The sequence below is a fragment of the Anomaloglossus baeobatrachus genome, chromosome 8, assembly GCF_048569485.1.
Source record: "Anomaloglossus baeobatrachus isolate aAnoBae1 chromosome 8, aAnoBae1.hap1, whole genome shotgun sequence".
NCBI classification, from domain to species: Eukaryota; Metazoa; Chordata; class Amphibia; order Anura; family Aromobatidae; genus Anomaloglossus; species Anomaloglossus baeobatrachus.
The window spans coordinates 210,748,491-210,763,247 of NC_134360.1; the positions used below are offsets into that span (position 1 = coordinate 210,748,491).

At 42.0% G+C, this 14,757-nt stretch overlaps 1 protein-coding gene across 2 annotated transcripts in view; it reads right to left on the bottom strand.

Annotated features, from left to right (window-relative positions):
• Positions 1–14,757, bottom strand: part of TNR (tenascin R) — a 616,331-nt gene that overhangs the window by 37,952 nt on the left and 563,622 nt on the right. For both annotated transcript variants that reach the window (XM_075320147.1, XM_075320148.1), the window contains 4 exons: positions 11,481–11,611; positions 8,285–8,417; positions 5,929–6,080; positions 3,487–3,583 (listed from right to left, as the gene is read on the bottom strand). In XM_075320147.1, the coding sequence (XP_075176262.1) occupies positions 3,487–3,583; positions 5,929–6,080; positions 8,285–8,417; positions 11,481–11,611 (513 nt within the window). The remainder of the gene's footprint in view (positions 1–3,486; positions 3,584–5,928; positions 6,081–8,284; positions 8,418–11,480; positions 11,612–14,757) is intronic.

Below are 14,757 nucleotides of genomic sequence, written 5' to 3' on the forward strand. Positions count from 1 at the left end.
GATACATACCATTTCTTACTGTGTTTGTCTTAAAAAAAGTGTCATAAGAAAATTACTTATGGTCTAAGTTGGGGTTTAAGTGTAGAGATAAGAGAATTGTTCTAAATTAGTCAACTATGAATTTCTCAAAACATGAATTCTTTCCAGTCCTGACATTTTTGGAATCCATTTTGCTCAAATCCAGCTAAATTTTTGCAAGCAATAGGTATAACATTAAAAAAAAGCAGTTGAGGAAAACTGAGTATTTTTTTTGTTAACCCCTTTCTGCCCACAACTCGGGCATTTTCAATTTAAACTGAATGTATAATGTTGTAGTTCAATCTACTGGCTTAAAAGGCCCATTCCCATCTCCAAGAACTTATCCTAATATGTAGTAAACGTAATAATAATAATAATAATAATAATAATAATAATAATATTAGCAGATACCTCCAATTAGAAATGTAGTATAGTTCTCCTGATATAGCCATGTCTCTTACCTCATGTGCAGGGCATTGCAGCTTAGGTATCCATGGTTACGACCAGGAGCAACTATGAGTGGCTGTAACCATGGATACCTAAGCTGCAATGCCCTGCACATGAGGTAAGATACATGTCAATAACAGGAGAACTATATAATATTTAAAATTGAAGGTAAATTATTATTGGGATAGGATCTTGGAGATGGGAAGATCCTTTTCATTTGAGGGAATGTGACAAAATTTAATTTCAAGAGTTTCTCTCATGTCTAGTCAAGTGTACAATGTTAGTCTTGTTTAAGATTTAGGGGTTAATATAAAAAAAATTGATGAAATAATGATTTCTATTTTTTTTTTCTATATATGAGGAACATTTGAAGAAGCATCATCAAAAAATGTTTAAAAATAATATGTGCAGCATGAAATGGAGGAAAGGTGTTAGAGTGACAGCGCCGGAGCAGGAGAGGAAGAACCCAGACTCCGGGGTAGTTGAGAAGTATGTTTATTACTAGGGATGATTGAATACCTCAAATATTCGGCTTGGCGAATATTTATCGAATAGGTCGCTGCTATATGACTATTCGTGAATATTCGATGCGCAATGTAAGTCTATGGGAAACCCGAACAACAACTATTCGAAACTATTCGGGCTTCCCATAGACTTACATTGCGTATCGAATATTTGCATAGCGGTGACAAATTCGTCGGATATTTGCGAAGTTGAATATTTGAGGTATTCGATCATCCCTATTTATTACGCATTTCAGGCTTGGAATGTTGCGATTTTCAAATAAAAAGTTTTGAAAAATGCAACATTCCGAGCCTGAAATGCGTAACAAAAATACTTCTCAACTACCCCGGAGTCTGGATTCTACCTCTCCTGCCGTGGCACGGTCCCTCTAATGCCTTATCTACATTTCATTGTACATATAATGCAGAAGAAGGAGATTGTCTGTCTGCTGGCGGGACTACATTGACTGATTGTCACAAATGCAATAAAAGCTTTTTATATCAATCACAACTCTACCAGGTGACATGGCAACATATCACCCCTACCCCCCACCTACCATACCATATGGATGCTTATATCTATTTTTTTTCTTTTACTTATAAATAATATGTGACGTAAAAGCATGTTATCAGAGCAGGTCCCTATAACCTTTCCCAGACACACTGATTCTGGCACGGCCACCACATATACTCTTATTAATGTCATGAAAATTGTTCAACATCATCTGGAACGCAGCACATATTGCCAATCGGAGAAATAATCATAAACAATATACTGGTAACGCACACACACGAGAGGGTTTTCAAAAGAGCAAGTGGGCATACAATAGGACCTTCAATGGAGAAGTATTTTGGAGTTAATACGATGCTGTCACGTTTCATGTAGTGAAGTAATTGTCACGACTGTGGCGACTGAGCAGCAGGGAACAATCTCACATCATTTTCCACCTACTTCTTTAAATCAATTCCTTTAAATAAGCATTCAATCTCAGAGTAGTCAAGAACACAAGGAATCTTACAATAACTCTCAATGGATCAAGTCATTTTTTTGCTTGGCAGCTATAGCTTTTTTCATTACCTGACAACCCCTTATTATTAGCCCTTAGGTGGTACACAAATTAAAAAGAAAATCTATACTTACTTCTTAGATCAGCACTGCTTCACTGCTCTCCTCCCTGTGTTCCCCGCCAGTCTCCTGCCATAATATGCCACATGACTGTTGCAGCCAATCAGTGGCTTCACCATCACTAGCTCCTGTGCCTGCTCCATAAACCGGCTCCCAACATATGACATACATATACGCCATACATCATGAAGGGTTAAAAGTAGAGATGATCGAATATCACAAATATTCGGCAATATTCGGCTTCGCGAATATCCAACGAATAGGTCGCCGCTATGCGAATATTCGATGGGCAATGTAAGTCTATGGGAAGCCCGAATAGTTGCTACTCGTCAACTATTCGGGTTTCCCATAGATTTACATTGTGCATTGAATATTCGCAAATACTCGAATAGCAGCGACCTATTCGGCGAATATGGGCGTTGCCGAATATTTGCGGTATTCGATCATCCCTAGTTAAAAAGTGAACTTAAGAGTGGACCCTCGGAATTATGTCTGGTGGGTTCAAGGAGCCCCAATCTAACACTGATGATGAGGGTGCTTTAGCTGAATTTCATGTGCACTCTCATATTCTCACTCATATACCGTATTATTCTTTTATTAACCCTTTAGGTTTTTTTTAACATAACTTATGCTTTTGACTTCCATAGTAGGTTTACAGAGTTTCATGTTTTATAGACCGCTGAATTTTGTAAGATGTGTATGTTGGTATCAATGGCTGCCAAGTAGTGGTGAGTCGACTTTAGATTAGATATTAGATAAGATAGGGTTAAGGTAGTGGAAGAGAGGCGTGGCAGATGGCGGGAAATAGAACAGGAGGGAAGGCTGGAGAGGGGATCAGTGAAGAATAGGGTTCAAGTGCGAGAATACGTGGTGCAAGGGCCAGTCAGAAACCTGATATAACTCCAAAGTTCTGGAGCCAACAGCTCACCCCGGTGGGCTTAGAGAGTCATCTGCCTAGAGAGCCATCGGGGCCCAGAATCGGACAAAGGTGAGGCACAGACCGCAGAGCTTGACGACGAGATCCAAGATAGTAAGGGGCAGGTTGAAGAGCAGTACCACACAAGGAGAGGGTTGATGGAAAGGAAGGCCATGTCAGTCATAACTGTGAAGAATAAAAGTGAATGATTCTGGTTGGGTAAGGAAACTCCATTGTTGTGTGTGTTAGTAACTGTCTACGACGACAATTGCCAGCGGGGTGATGGACACCGGCTTGAAGAAACCAGTAAGTGTCATGCACCCAACCTAAAGTCCCATCCGCACACAGAGTTTTCTTAGCAAAGAAGTGTAGCGCCCGAGCGGCCCAATGACCCCCTCCTTCCTTTACACCAGACTGGCCTGGAAAAATGGCATTTTGGTGGGTATATGAGTAGTTATCACTGAATTGCTACTTACCCAGCCAAAACTCATCCTCAAGGTTCCCAAAACCAACTCGATAGTCAGCCCACTTACGGAAGAAATCTGTAAGTCCATTCTGACGCCTTTGAATCACCTGAAAGAAGTGGAAGCCATGTTTAGAAATATGACACATTTTTAGATGTGCCATCGCATACATTACAATAAGAATGGAGTCTCATAGAATGAATGGAGCGGTGGCACACATGCATCGGGGCTGGGAACGTCAGATCCCGGTTCTAACAGAGTTGGAAATTCTAGTGGTCGGCAATTCTTTGGATTCGTGATAAAGTTTAATGTTGGAAATAGCCATTACCTTTACATTTCTTTTTTTTTTATTATTATTATTATTATTATTATTATTATTATTATATATTATGGTTCCTAAAGAGAAAGGCCTATTGAGCCAAGAAACATGTTGTGAGCTGGGATTTTAATAAATATGCTTTTTAATCACTTTGTGTCAGGTCTGTTTCGGAGTTTATTTGGGCATACCCAAGAAACATGTGGTTACATTAAAGGAAAAGAGTAATCAGAAAATGACCTGATTGTTTAAATCAGGTTTTTGTATTACATGTACTTTTTAAAAAATTTAGATGTTTCAATGCAAAAGATAGGCTCAGTCTATTGCTGCTAATTTACATGTGGATTTTCCTGACGCAATAGAAAGTTTGTGGCTGCTTCTTCAGGACTGGTGTAGTGCATAATTGTGCTGCAGTAGGAGGCACCAAATTCATTAGGAGGCGGTCACTACTTAATGAATTTGGCACCTCTCCTAAGAGATGTGTGCGCTTGTGTGCTGCGCCAGAAATGCTACTCCAGTTGTGGCCTGGAGTAGCATTTCTGGCATACAAAACCCGACACTTTTGATAAACGTGATGGGCGGGAATGGCCACAGTTTCACCAATTTAAACTGAGTTGATTCAAACGTATGTGAAAATACCAAAAGAAGGTTTGTGCAACTTTCCATTGCGAAAAAAAGAGCAATTTTTGAAATCTTTTATGCCAATTTTCTGGTGTAAAAGCTTTGATAAATTGGTGCCTATGACTCTAAAGGGGGTGTTTCACGCAGCGATATCGATATCGCTGGTGAAAGCACCCGCCCCCGTCGTTTGTGCATCACGGGCAAATCGCTGCCTGTGGCGCAGAATATCGTAAGGAGCCATCACACGGGCCTTACCTGCCTAGCGACGTCGCTGTTGCCTGCGAACCGCCTCCTTTCTAAGGGGTCGGTTCGTGCGGCGTCATTAAGCGGCTGCCCAATAGAAGCGGAGGGGCGGAGATGAGCGGGACGTAACATCCCGCCCATCTCCTTCCTTCTGCATTGCCGATGGCCGCAGGTAAGCTGCAGTTCGTTGTTCCCGAGGTGTCACACGTAGCGACGTGTGCTGCCTCGGGAACGACGAACAACCTGCGTGCTCAACGATCAACAATTTTTTAAAAAGGAACGACGTGTCAACGATGGACGATTTGGTGAGTATTTTCCACCGTTAACGGTCGTTCGTGCGTGTCACACGCAACGACGTCGCTAACAATGCCGGATGTGCGTCACGTAATCCGTGACCCCGGTGATATATCGTTAGATACGTCGCTGCGTGTGACGGGGCCTTTAGGGTATGTGAGAACGTTGAGCATTTGGTTGCAGAAATTTCTGCACCTTTTCTGTATCTCTTGGCAGAAAAAACGCAGGGCAAAAATATGCGTTTTTGAGGCATTTTGCCACATTTTTTATGCCTTTTTTTGCATGTATTTTGTCATTGTTTTCAATGGTGAAAAACGCAGGCAAAAACAATGAAAGAATTGACACGCTGAAGATTATTTTCTGCACCAAATCTGCAAGGAAAAAAAACTCAACATGTGCACAAAACTTCATGATTCTCATTGACTTTGCTGGGATCAGGATTTGTTCGCAGTTTTATGACAAAACTACACTAAAAAAGGCATGAAAAACGCGATACAAATTCCCAGTGTGCACACAGGTTAAATTAGTTCCAGTGGCCAGTGTGAAAATTGCAGGATTACTAATTTGTATTTTAAAACAGATTGTGATATCGAAAAAAAAAACATTGCCAAAAATGAAAAAAATAAATGTATTTAACACAAACACATGAGTTAAACAATAGGTTATTTTCCGATCACATGTTCTTGCTTATTGTGCTGTAATCAGTAGGGGGCCGGGTTCTGAGACCACCAGGGATCCCTCAAAAAAATCATCCAGCTCGGGTTTTAGTCGAGAGCTCCTACATGCAGCAATGTATGAGCTCACAGATGGAGCCTTGGAGGAATCAACAGTGCAAGTCATTGTATGGCTACCAATATCTGAGATCCATCATAAAGAGATAGAACCATTGATTGGATTTCATTTAACAATTGGATTATTTTCATTTTAATATGGAAAAAAAAAAGGCAATTTAATTGTTTTCTCATCATCTTCAGACTTACAATCCATCCTCCGTCATCAGTGGTCATGTCACAGAATACAGGCACACTCTGACTTTGGTCACCATTAATGTAGATGTTATACACGCCGCTCTGGGTATCTCCATTTAGTAGATGCTGAGCACAGTCTTGTGGGTAGGCGAACACTCTTCCTCCTGATAATATTTAAAGGGAAAGGTTATGTCTGTAATGATATCATCCAGTAAGAAGTGTTGTATAATTAGACACTGTTGAATATATACATATCACTTAATAAAAACACTAAATCAGGTGTTTGCAATCTGCTTCCCTCCTATTTATGCTGGTGGAATCCTTCCACCCATACCAGCTATAGTTTGTTTTATGTTGGTCTGTGAGGTGTGGTATCGCAAACTGTCTGGTGAAAATTGTGCTTATTTGCTTGGTGTGGTTGTGGAGTTTACCCATGTTGTTTTGTTGCTTCCTTCCTGCTCTTGTTTTCCTCCAGAGCTTCTTATTGTCTTGTCCTGTGTTTGTGCATGCTGTTTGACAGAGTTTTTGTTTTCCTTTATATGGCTTTATCTATGGGTCCCATCACACTCCTGTCCCATCTCTCCCTAGAGGGAAGGGGAATCAGATCAGGGCGGGTCAGGAGTAGGGCCAGGAAGGAGACTCAGGCATCTCTACCATCAGGAGTATCCCTGAGATTAAAGATAGCATAGGGCCCCTAGCTTATTATTAATAATAATAATAATAATAATAATGATGATGATGAAGAACAGTGGAAGTTCCTATAATGGTTGCTTATGTACTCTTGTCAGGGGTGAGATAGAATGGATTTTATTACATTGTTTTCTGCTTATTGTCTAAGTTTATTGCCACCACTGCAGATTAGTAGTCAAGTAGTAGTACTAGAGATGAGCGAACTGAACTGTAAAGTTTGGGGTTCGTACCAAACAACGGGTGTCTCGGACTTGAACACAGACTTTAAAAAAAGTTTGGGTGCTGTTCTTATGCTAGTAAAGTTTGTTGAAGGGCTACAGCAGAATGGAGAGGAATGGAGAGTAGAGGCACAAAGAGGAGACACTATTTTACAGAATAGAAGTTCAGATACACCTTGACTTATATGGGGTTCAAGGTCCGGAGTCATGTCCAGGTCCCGAACTGAACTTTTAACTAAATTACAGCTGAACCCCTTGATCCCAAACTTCCACAGGTCTGCTCATCTCTAGTTACTAATGATCCAAAGCTAGCTAGGATTGCTTGAACACACTGTTTGCCCTTGAGTCCTTGTGAAAATCTGCCTCTAATCAGGGAGTGCACAGTTTGGGCATGCTGCACAGCAATGCTGTACATCAGAACTGTCAATCAATCAATCAATCAAGAGCACCCTGTCTCCCTGCCTCACCACTTGGATCACACATCAAAAACGAACCTGAGACAGGCCCCTTAACGATCCTTGTGTAAGTCTTTGTTTTTATGGTCAGCTTTTCCCCTCATTCCCTCCCACTCTTAAAACTCATCACATGACCATCATCATACCGGATTTCTCTACTTCCGATAATGTCTCAGCCACTATGCTTTAACTTTCAACTTGCTGTAATCAGCTTGATTGATAAGCTCAATGTGCTGGAGACAGCCTGCTTCTTCTGCGCATGTCCCACAGAGCTGCCATCCACATCCAGCGCATGCGCAGAAGAAGCAGTTTGTCTCTGGAACATCAAGTTTCTCAATCAAGGTGATATCACCAGTTATGTTCCAATCTCGAAAATCAGGAGCAAGAATTAGAGCACAGTGGTCGGGACGTTGACCACCTACAAATGCTTCTGCACTTTTCATGCCCTCAAAATGAAAAAGTCAGTACTGTGCATCATGGATTCAGTGGACTTAGCAGAGAAGATATTGCCCTTCCAGAAATGGGGGTATGGAGGTGATGAAGAAGGACATAAGAAAACTAATCGCCGCCTGGGGACTTTTTTTTTTTAATTTAAAAATGAGTTGGACAAATTCTAAATGGAGTTCTAGGAAATTATTAGCAAATGATGAAGAGCAAAGCAAGACACAATCAACCTGTCCTTCCAAGGAGTAATCAGGTCAAACAGACACTTTCTAGATACGTTCATCACTTCTGAATTCAGAAAGTCTCTTGTCTATAATAATCATCATTATAGGATTCATTATAATAATAATAATAAGCTGGAATTTAACCCATTTACCAGACAACAATCACACTCCGGGAGATTTACCAATATGCTTGGAAATGACTGAAGATCTCATACACTTCTTGTACTTAAGAAGAGCTCTCCGTAGGGAACGTCCGTAACAGCAAACTTGACAGCGACATTATACAAGTATACGTTAGACAGATGATTTATCTTTTGTGCCACTGAGAAAAACCGACCTGTTGTGAACATTGTGTGAACGATAGCGCTTCGTTCTCCATCCTGAACTGACAGGATTGTGACATTGTATTCTGTGCTCTCCAGAAGACCCTCCAGGCGGATCCATGTGTCTTCTGCATCCACAATCAGTTCCTAACACGACAGATAAAAACACTGTACGTTGGATAGATTTCATTTTTTTTAAACACAATCTGTGCTAATCCATTTCTTAAAGTGTTATTAGCATCTTTAGGAGTTATCACATATCTACAATTATGCTGACCTGCACCGCTCCGGATCTGTGTGAATGGAGCTGTGGCCAGCCATCCACACCAACACAACAGTCATACTCCACGGGACTGTTCAAAATAGCAAAATAGTGGAGTATAATCCATGACTTATGCATGCTTTACACGAGTTGACCGATCGTGCGATTTCACGATCGATCGTACCCGCCCCCGCCGTTTGTGTGTCACGGGCAAATCGCTGCCCGTGTTGCACAAAGTCGTGAAACCCCCGTCACACGCACTTACCTGCCGAGCGACCTCGCTGTGGGCGGCGAACATCCTCTTCCTAAAGGGGGAGGGACGTTCGGCGTCACAGTGACGTCAAACAGCTGCCGGCCAATAGAAGCAGAGGGGCGGAGATGAGCGGGATGTAAACATCCCGCCCACCTCCTTCCTTCCGCATAGCCGCCGGGAGCCGTGGGACACAGGTAAGCTGTGTTCATCGTTCCCGGGGTGTCACACGGAGCGATGTGTGCTACCCCAGGTACGATGAACAACCGGCGCCATTTTAATTAAACAATTTTTTGAAACTGAGCGACGAGTACACGACTCACGGTTTGTGAGCGACACTGCGTCGCTCGGAGGTGTCACACGAGACGACGTTGTGAACGATGCCGGATGTGCGTCACGAAAACCGTGACCCTGACGATGCATCGCACGATAGCTCGTCTCGTGTAAAGCAGCCTTTAGTCCAGCAATCCCATAAAGAATGAACGTAGTATATGGGACTCTGCAGAGTGTTGTTCTCTGAATCAGTGGGTGTCCTAGAGGTAAGACCCTCACTAATCAAAAAGCTATCATCTATCTTGTGGATAGAAGATAACTTCTAAAGATGGGAACAATCCCTTTAAAAAGAGTTTTCCCGTGAACCAAGTTCATTTTAATCAATAGATCTTGGAATAATAATAATTTCCACAATTAGATGTGTTTAAAAAAAATGTTCCTATTGTGAGATAATCTTATATATGTGCTCCTGCTGTGTACTGTGTAATGGCCGTGTCTGACCGTACAGGGTCATGGTCTGATCATACCACATCTTCTGGGCAGGGGAGGACACATAAGAGTGTACAGACATCACAGCACGGGATCGCAAATAATTGTTTCTTACAGGATAAACATTTCTTAAAAGCAGGCAGGGAAATGTTTTACGTCACAGAAAGAATCATCTATGAATCTAAGATCACATGCTGTAATGTTTGTATACTTTTTTACTTCCTTCCTAGCCCAGGGGATGTGGTATGATCAGATCTTGTCCTTGTATAGTCAGACACATCCATTACACATACCAAAGTAGATCAAAAAAGCACAACCATACACAGCACAAATGAAGATTAAAGCGTAAATGACAAATGCATATATCACAACTGTGTGTGATTCGTATTTATGTAATAGACCTACGGAAATTTATGGAAGGCACCGAAATTTTAGAATTTTTTGTTTTAAAATTTCGGTACCTTACATCCATTACACAGTACAGAGCAGGGACACGTATAAGATTATCTCAGCACAGGAATATTTTTTTAAAGCACATCCAATTGTGGAACTTATTACTTTTCCAACATCTACAGATTCAAATTAAATTTAAAATTAAATTTGTTTGTTGGAAAATACCTTTAAGGGAATCTGTCAGCAGGCTTTTGCTATGTAATTTGATGTCAGGATGATGTAGGAGCTTAGACCCTGATTCCAGCGATGTGTCATTTAGTTTTCTGGGTTCCGCAGTTGAGCTAAAATCACCATTTTCTCTGCTGCAGATATAGCAGAGCTCTGAATGCTGAGCCCTGTATAATACTGGCCACAGCACTGATTGACAGTTTGCTGTGTACATAGTATAGTGACAGAAAGCTGCTGGTGAGAGGCGGCTTATACAAATAAGTTGACTAGAAGGCACGAGACACCTAGTCCTGTAGTGATAAGTTCCTACTGATGAAACACTGATTTTATTGAAACAACATCACACGGCCCAGTAAGTAACACATCGCTGGAATCAGGGTCTCTTCCCCTACATTATGCTGCTCTCAGATCACATTGCAAAAACCTGCTGACAGATTCCCTTTAATGTATCTTCAAAGCCATAGTTACAAATCTCCTTCCTTAGACATAAATGTAAATGCTATAATTCCGTCTGCCTTCAGTCATCACTAGAGAACATAAGAAATGGTTGCATACTGTTACATTACAGGCAATAATAAAACATAATGAACAGGATAGCTGATAAATGCATGATCGATCTAAATTATAATTCTCAGAATCCCACCAATCCCAGTAACTGGAGTGCATGTCTCCTTGTAGAAATAGATGTAGTGCGCATGCGCGATAACTGGAGTGAATGTCTCCATGTAGCAATAGATATAGTGCGCATGCGCGATTACCACTCCATTTACTGTCTATGGTAGCAGTCATCCATTTCCACTTACTAATGCGCACTATTGCTCCATTCACACTGAGACACAAGACCCCCAGCAACCATATATTTATGATGCATGATTTAGCATGACACAGGTTACAGTGCAGACAATCGCTCTGTGGCGCTGCTAATTCGCAGAGTAATGAATAACAAAGTGCTGCAATCACAACAAGTAAACAAAACATGTCCAATAGGAGCATTATTCAGCCATTAGGTATTATTTGAAATAATAACTCCATATAACTTGAAACAAAAATCGAAAGGGATTATTTATAGCTAATTTTTTGCTTTGTTAAAGAAACATGCATAGAAATTATGGTAAATCCAATTATATAAATCAACAACAAGCAGAGTGCTTTAGCAGTTGGACAAGAAGATCCCCCTGAGGAAGCGCATATGCATGCGAAACTTACAGTGAGGTAGCATGCAGAAGTAACATTTTGTAAGCAACTCTGATCATACAAAACGCTGTTCAATAACAAGATAGAAGCAGACAGATCCATTAACCATTCGGCCACTTACCTTCCTGGAGCCATTTGTAGATTTGTATGTCAGAATGTAGTTTTCAATGGGAGACACTGGAGGCTGCCACGACACCAGAGCGCTGGTTCTGGAAACCTCGGTGGCTGTAAAGTTTGCAGGAGGATCCAAAACTGAAGAAAGAGAAAATAATAATAACTCTTTATTGTGTCAATCACTTTGCGGAGTGTGATCGAGCGCAGATGTTACATTTAAGTGTAATCAAGCATGGATAACATAGTAATTTACCAATACCTAATATCTGAAGAATTGTGATACCTATATAATACTTATGTGTCTGGATATAATCCCTTGATTGTTTTCAATCCTTGCATTTTATATTGAAGTATTGTTTTTAAATAAAGAATAATAAAATAATATTTTAATATTGAGGATATATGGCCCCTTTTTCATTCTTGAGGTCTTATCTCAGGAATCTGTCATACACATGTGTACTTGCTGCTTTCCTGGTCAATAGCATATGTCTATTTAAAGCACTTAGGTGATAATCACATTAACAGATGCAGTCAAAAGGAAGGATATAAATAGGACGGACATGATGGGATAAAAGTGCGTCTTCATTCAAACGTGTTCTATTTATACCCTTCCTTTTGACTGAATCTGTTAATGTGATTTTCCTGATGAAGCAGTGTTTATATTCTGAAACGCGTTGACATTAAATCACACTCTAAAGCAAGCAAGGGAAGGATCCAGCTCAGACTCCAAGGATTTGAATAAAAAGCATTTTTTTATTTCATCTTGTTAAAAAGAATATATCCAGAAAAGGTATAATGACACCGGCTGTTTACACTGACAGATGGCAGATGAAAAAAACTACGCGTTTCGGCGATACGCCTTCATCCGGTCATCTAGACCTGATGAAGGCGTATCGCCGAAACGCGTTGTTTTTTTCATCTGCCATCTGTCAGTGTAAACAGCCGGTGTCATTATACCTTTTCTGGATATTTTCTTTTTAATAAGATGAAATAAAGAAATGCTTTTTATTCAAATCCTTGGAGTCTGAGCTGGATCCTTCCCTTGCTTGCTTTATGTCTATATACGGCTGGCTTCCGTGAACCGTGCTGGGACCGAGGATACTTATCTGGAGGAATTATTCAGGCTGACTCCTACAGTGGTGAGCGGTTTGTCTGTTCAGTGTCTACAAATCACACTCTAGGAACAACTTATCTTCATTGGCAGCTAACCATTTCCTTCCAGTTTTCAGCTTTTTGTATACCATGGGGTTTGTTGCAGCCGATTTAGGCCTATTGTAACGTTCACCTCCGGAGATGGTAAAGTGGCAAACTGAACTGGACCTACTGGACCACTGGGGGACCCTGGGCTTACCCTTAGTGGGAGGGGCTTGAGTAAATGCCGACCACGTGTGCAGACTTCAGGTACTACTCTCAGGGCAGAGACCGGGACTGTGGCAGCTGACCCCCAGGGCAGGGACGGACACAGGTGCAGACAGGCTGAGTCTAGTGTAGACAGGGACCACCAGGGTAGCTGGAGGCAGACAGCATGGCCAGGGCAGACAGGCAGAGTCACTAACAAGGCTGGGACCACCGGAGTGGCTGAGGCAGATGGCATGGCCAGGGCGGACAGGCAGAGTCATTAGAGCCAACAGGGCAGGACAGAAAAGTAGCAAGTACCAACAGGACAGGACAGACTGGAACATATACATTCAGGACAAGGCGGACTAGAACCAGGTGCTAACAGGGCAGGACAGGCTGGAGCCAGGTGAGAACAGGGCAGGGTAGTACTGGAACTAGGTACACGCAGGACAGGATCAGGTGCCAGCAGGACAGGACTGGAACCAGGTACAGGCAGGATAGGACAGATAAGGGGACCTGACAACTAGCTGGCTAGGGTACGGAACACTAAATAACTAAACACAGGAGCTGAACAGACACCTCCCCTAGTGGGAGAGTGCCATAAGTACTAAGTGCCTCTCAGCGATAGGCTGAAAGGCACTTTCTGGGAATGACGTGCTGGCCCTTTAAGAGAAGGGCAACGGTGTATGTGCACTCCGTAGGAGCACTCCTGGGGGACCTTTGCCTCATGCACAGGCCCCGGGAGGGGGAAGCAGGAAGAACCCACGTGGAGCAGCACTGGGACGCCAGATATCGTGGAGAGAGCAGGCCGTGGAGGTAATTAAGAGTGCGTCCCTGTGGGTAGAGGAGCTAGGGGTGGAGGGACACCAGCGCTACACCTATACAGTAGTTGTGACGATCACAGCCACATCAGGTGAGTAAGAATCCTATCCATTGCTATTGTCTTTACCTGGATAAGATCCTATTTATGTTTATTGTCTTGCCATTTTCTTTACCTGTTTAGTATAAGTAAATACCACAGAAAATAGTAAACAATATTCCTTTTGCCACAGTAAATGCGAAAGGAGCCACAATGCGTTTCACCCACTTGAGCTTCATCAGGGGTAATGTGACGCCTAAACATGTCCATGTTATATACATTTGATACTTACTTACATTACATGGATGTAAAGTCTAGTAAGAAGCAAAATATACAAAACAATGTAATACAGAGGATTTTGTAGCAGTTACCATGGGGTGCATTGAACCCCTCCATCCCTGCTCTGTGCTGGAATAGGAATTTTTCGGGAAACGAAATAAGAGCTCATGCAGGTTCAATTGAAGAAATAAACTTGACCACATGCAGTAAATTGCATTGGTTATTGCAATTGAATATCGATACAGAAACATATTAGACATTGCGGGATCCAATTACTCTACGCAGGAGCCAAGGTTCTTTTAAAACATTTCTGTGTTAGTAAAAACCTGATTTCTTTGTAATATAATAATTCTGATTTTCTTAACAATTTATTTCTAATTTTCTAGTAAAAGTATGAGTGGTGCGACCATGCAGAGGAATGAGGAGAGACGGTCAGAATTGTTATTTCATGAGGATTACAAGTACTACTTTATCATTGATGGCTTATCCTTAGGCGGGCTTTGCACACTATGACATCGCAGGTGCGATGTCGGTGGGGTCATGTCGAAAGTGACGCACTTCCTGCGTCGCTCTCGACATCGTAGTGTGTAAATCCTAGATGATACGATTAACGAGCGCAAAAGCGTCGTAATCGTATCATCGGTGCAGCGTCGGCGAATTCCATAATTACGCTGACGTGATGGTCCGATGTTGTTCCTCGCTCCTGTGGCAGCACACATCACTGTGTGTGAAGTCGCAGGAGCGAGGAACATCTCCTACCTGCGTCACCGCGGCTCCCGTCGGCTATGCGGAAGGACAGAGGTGGGCG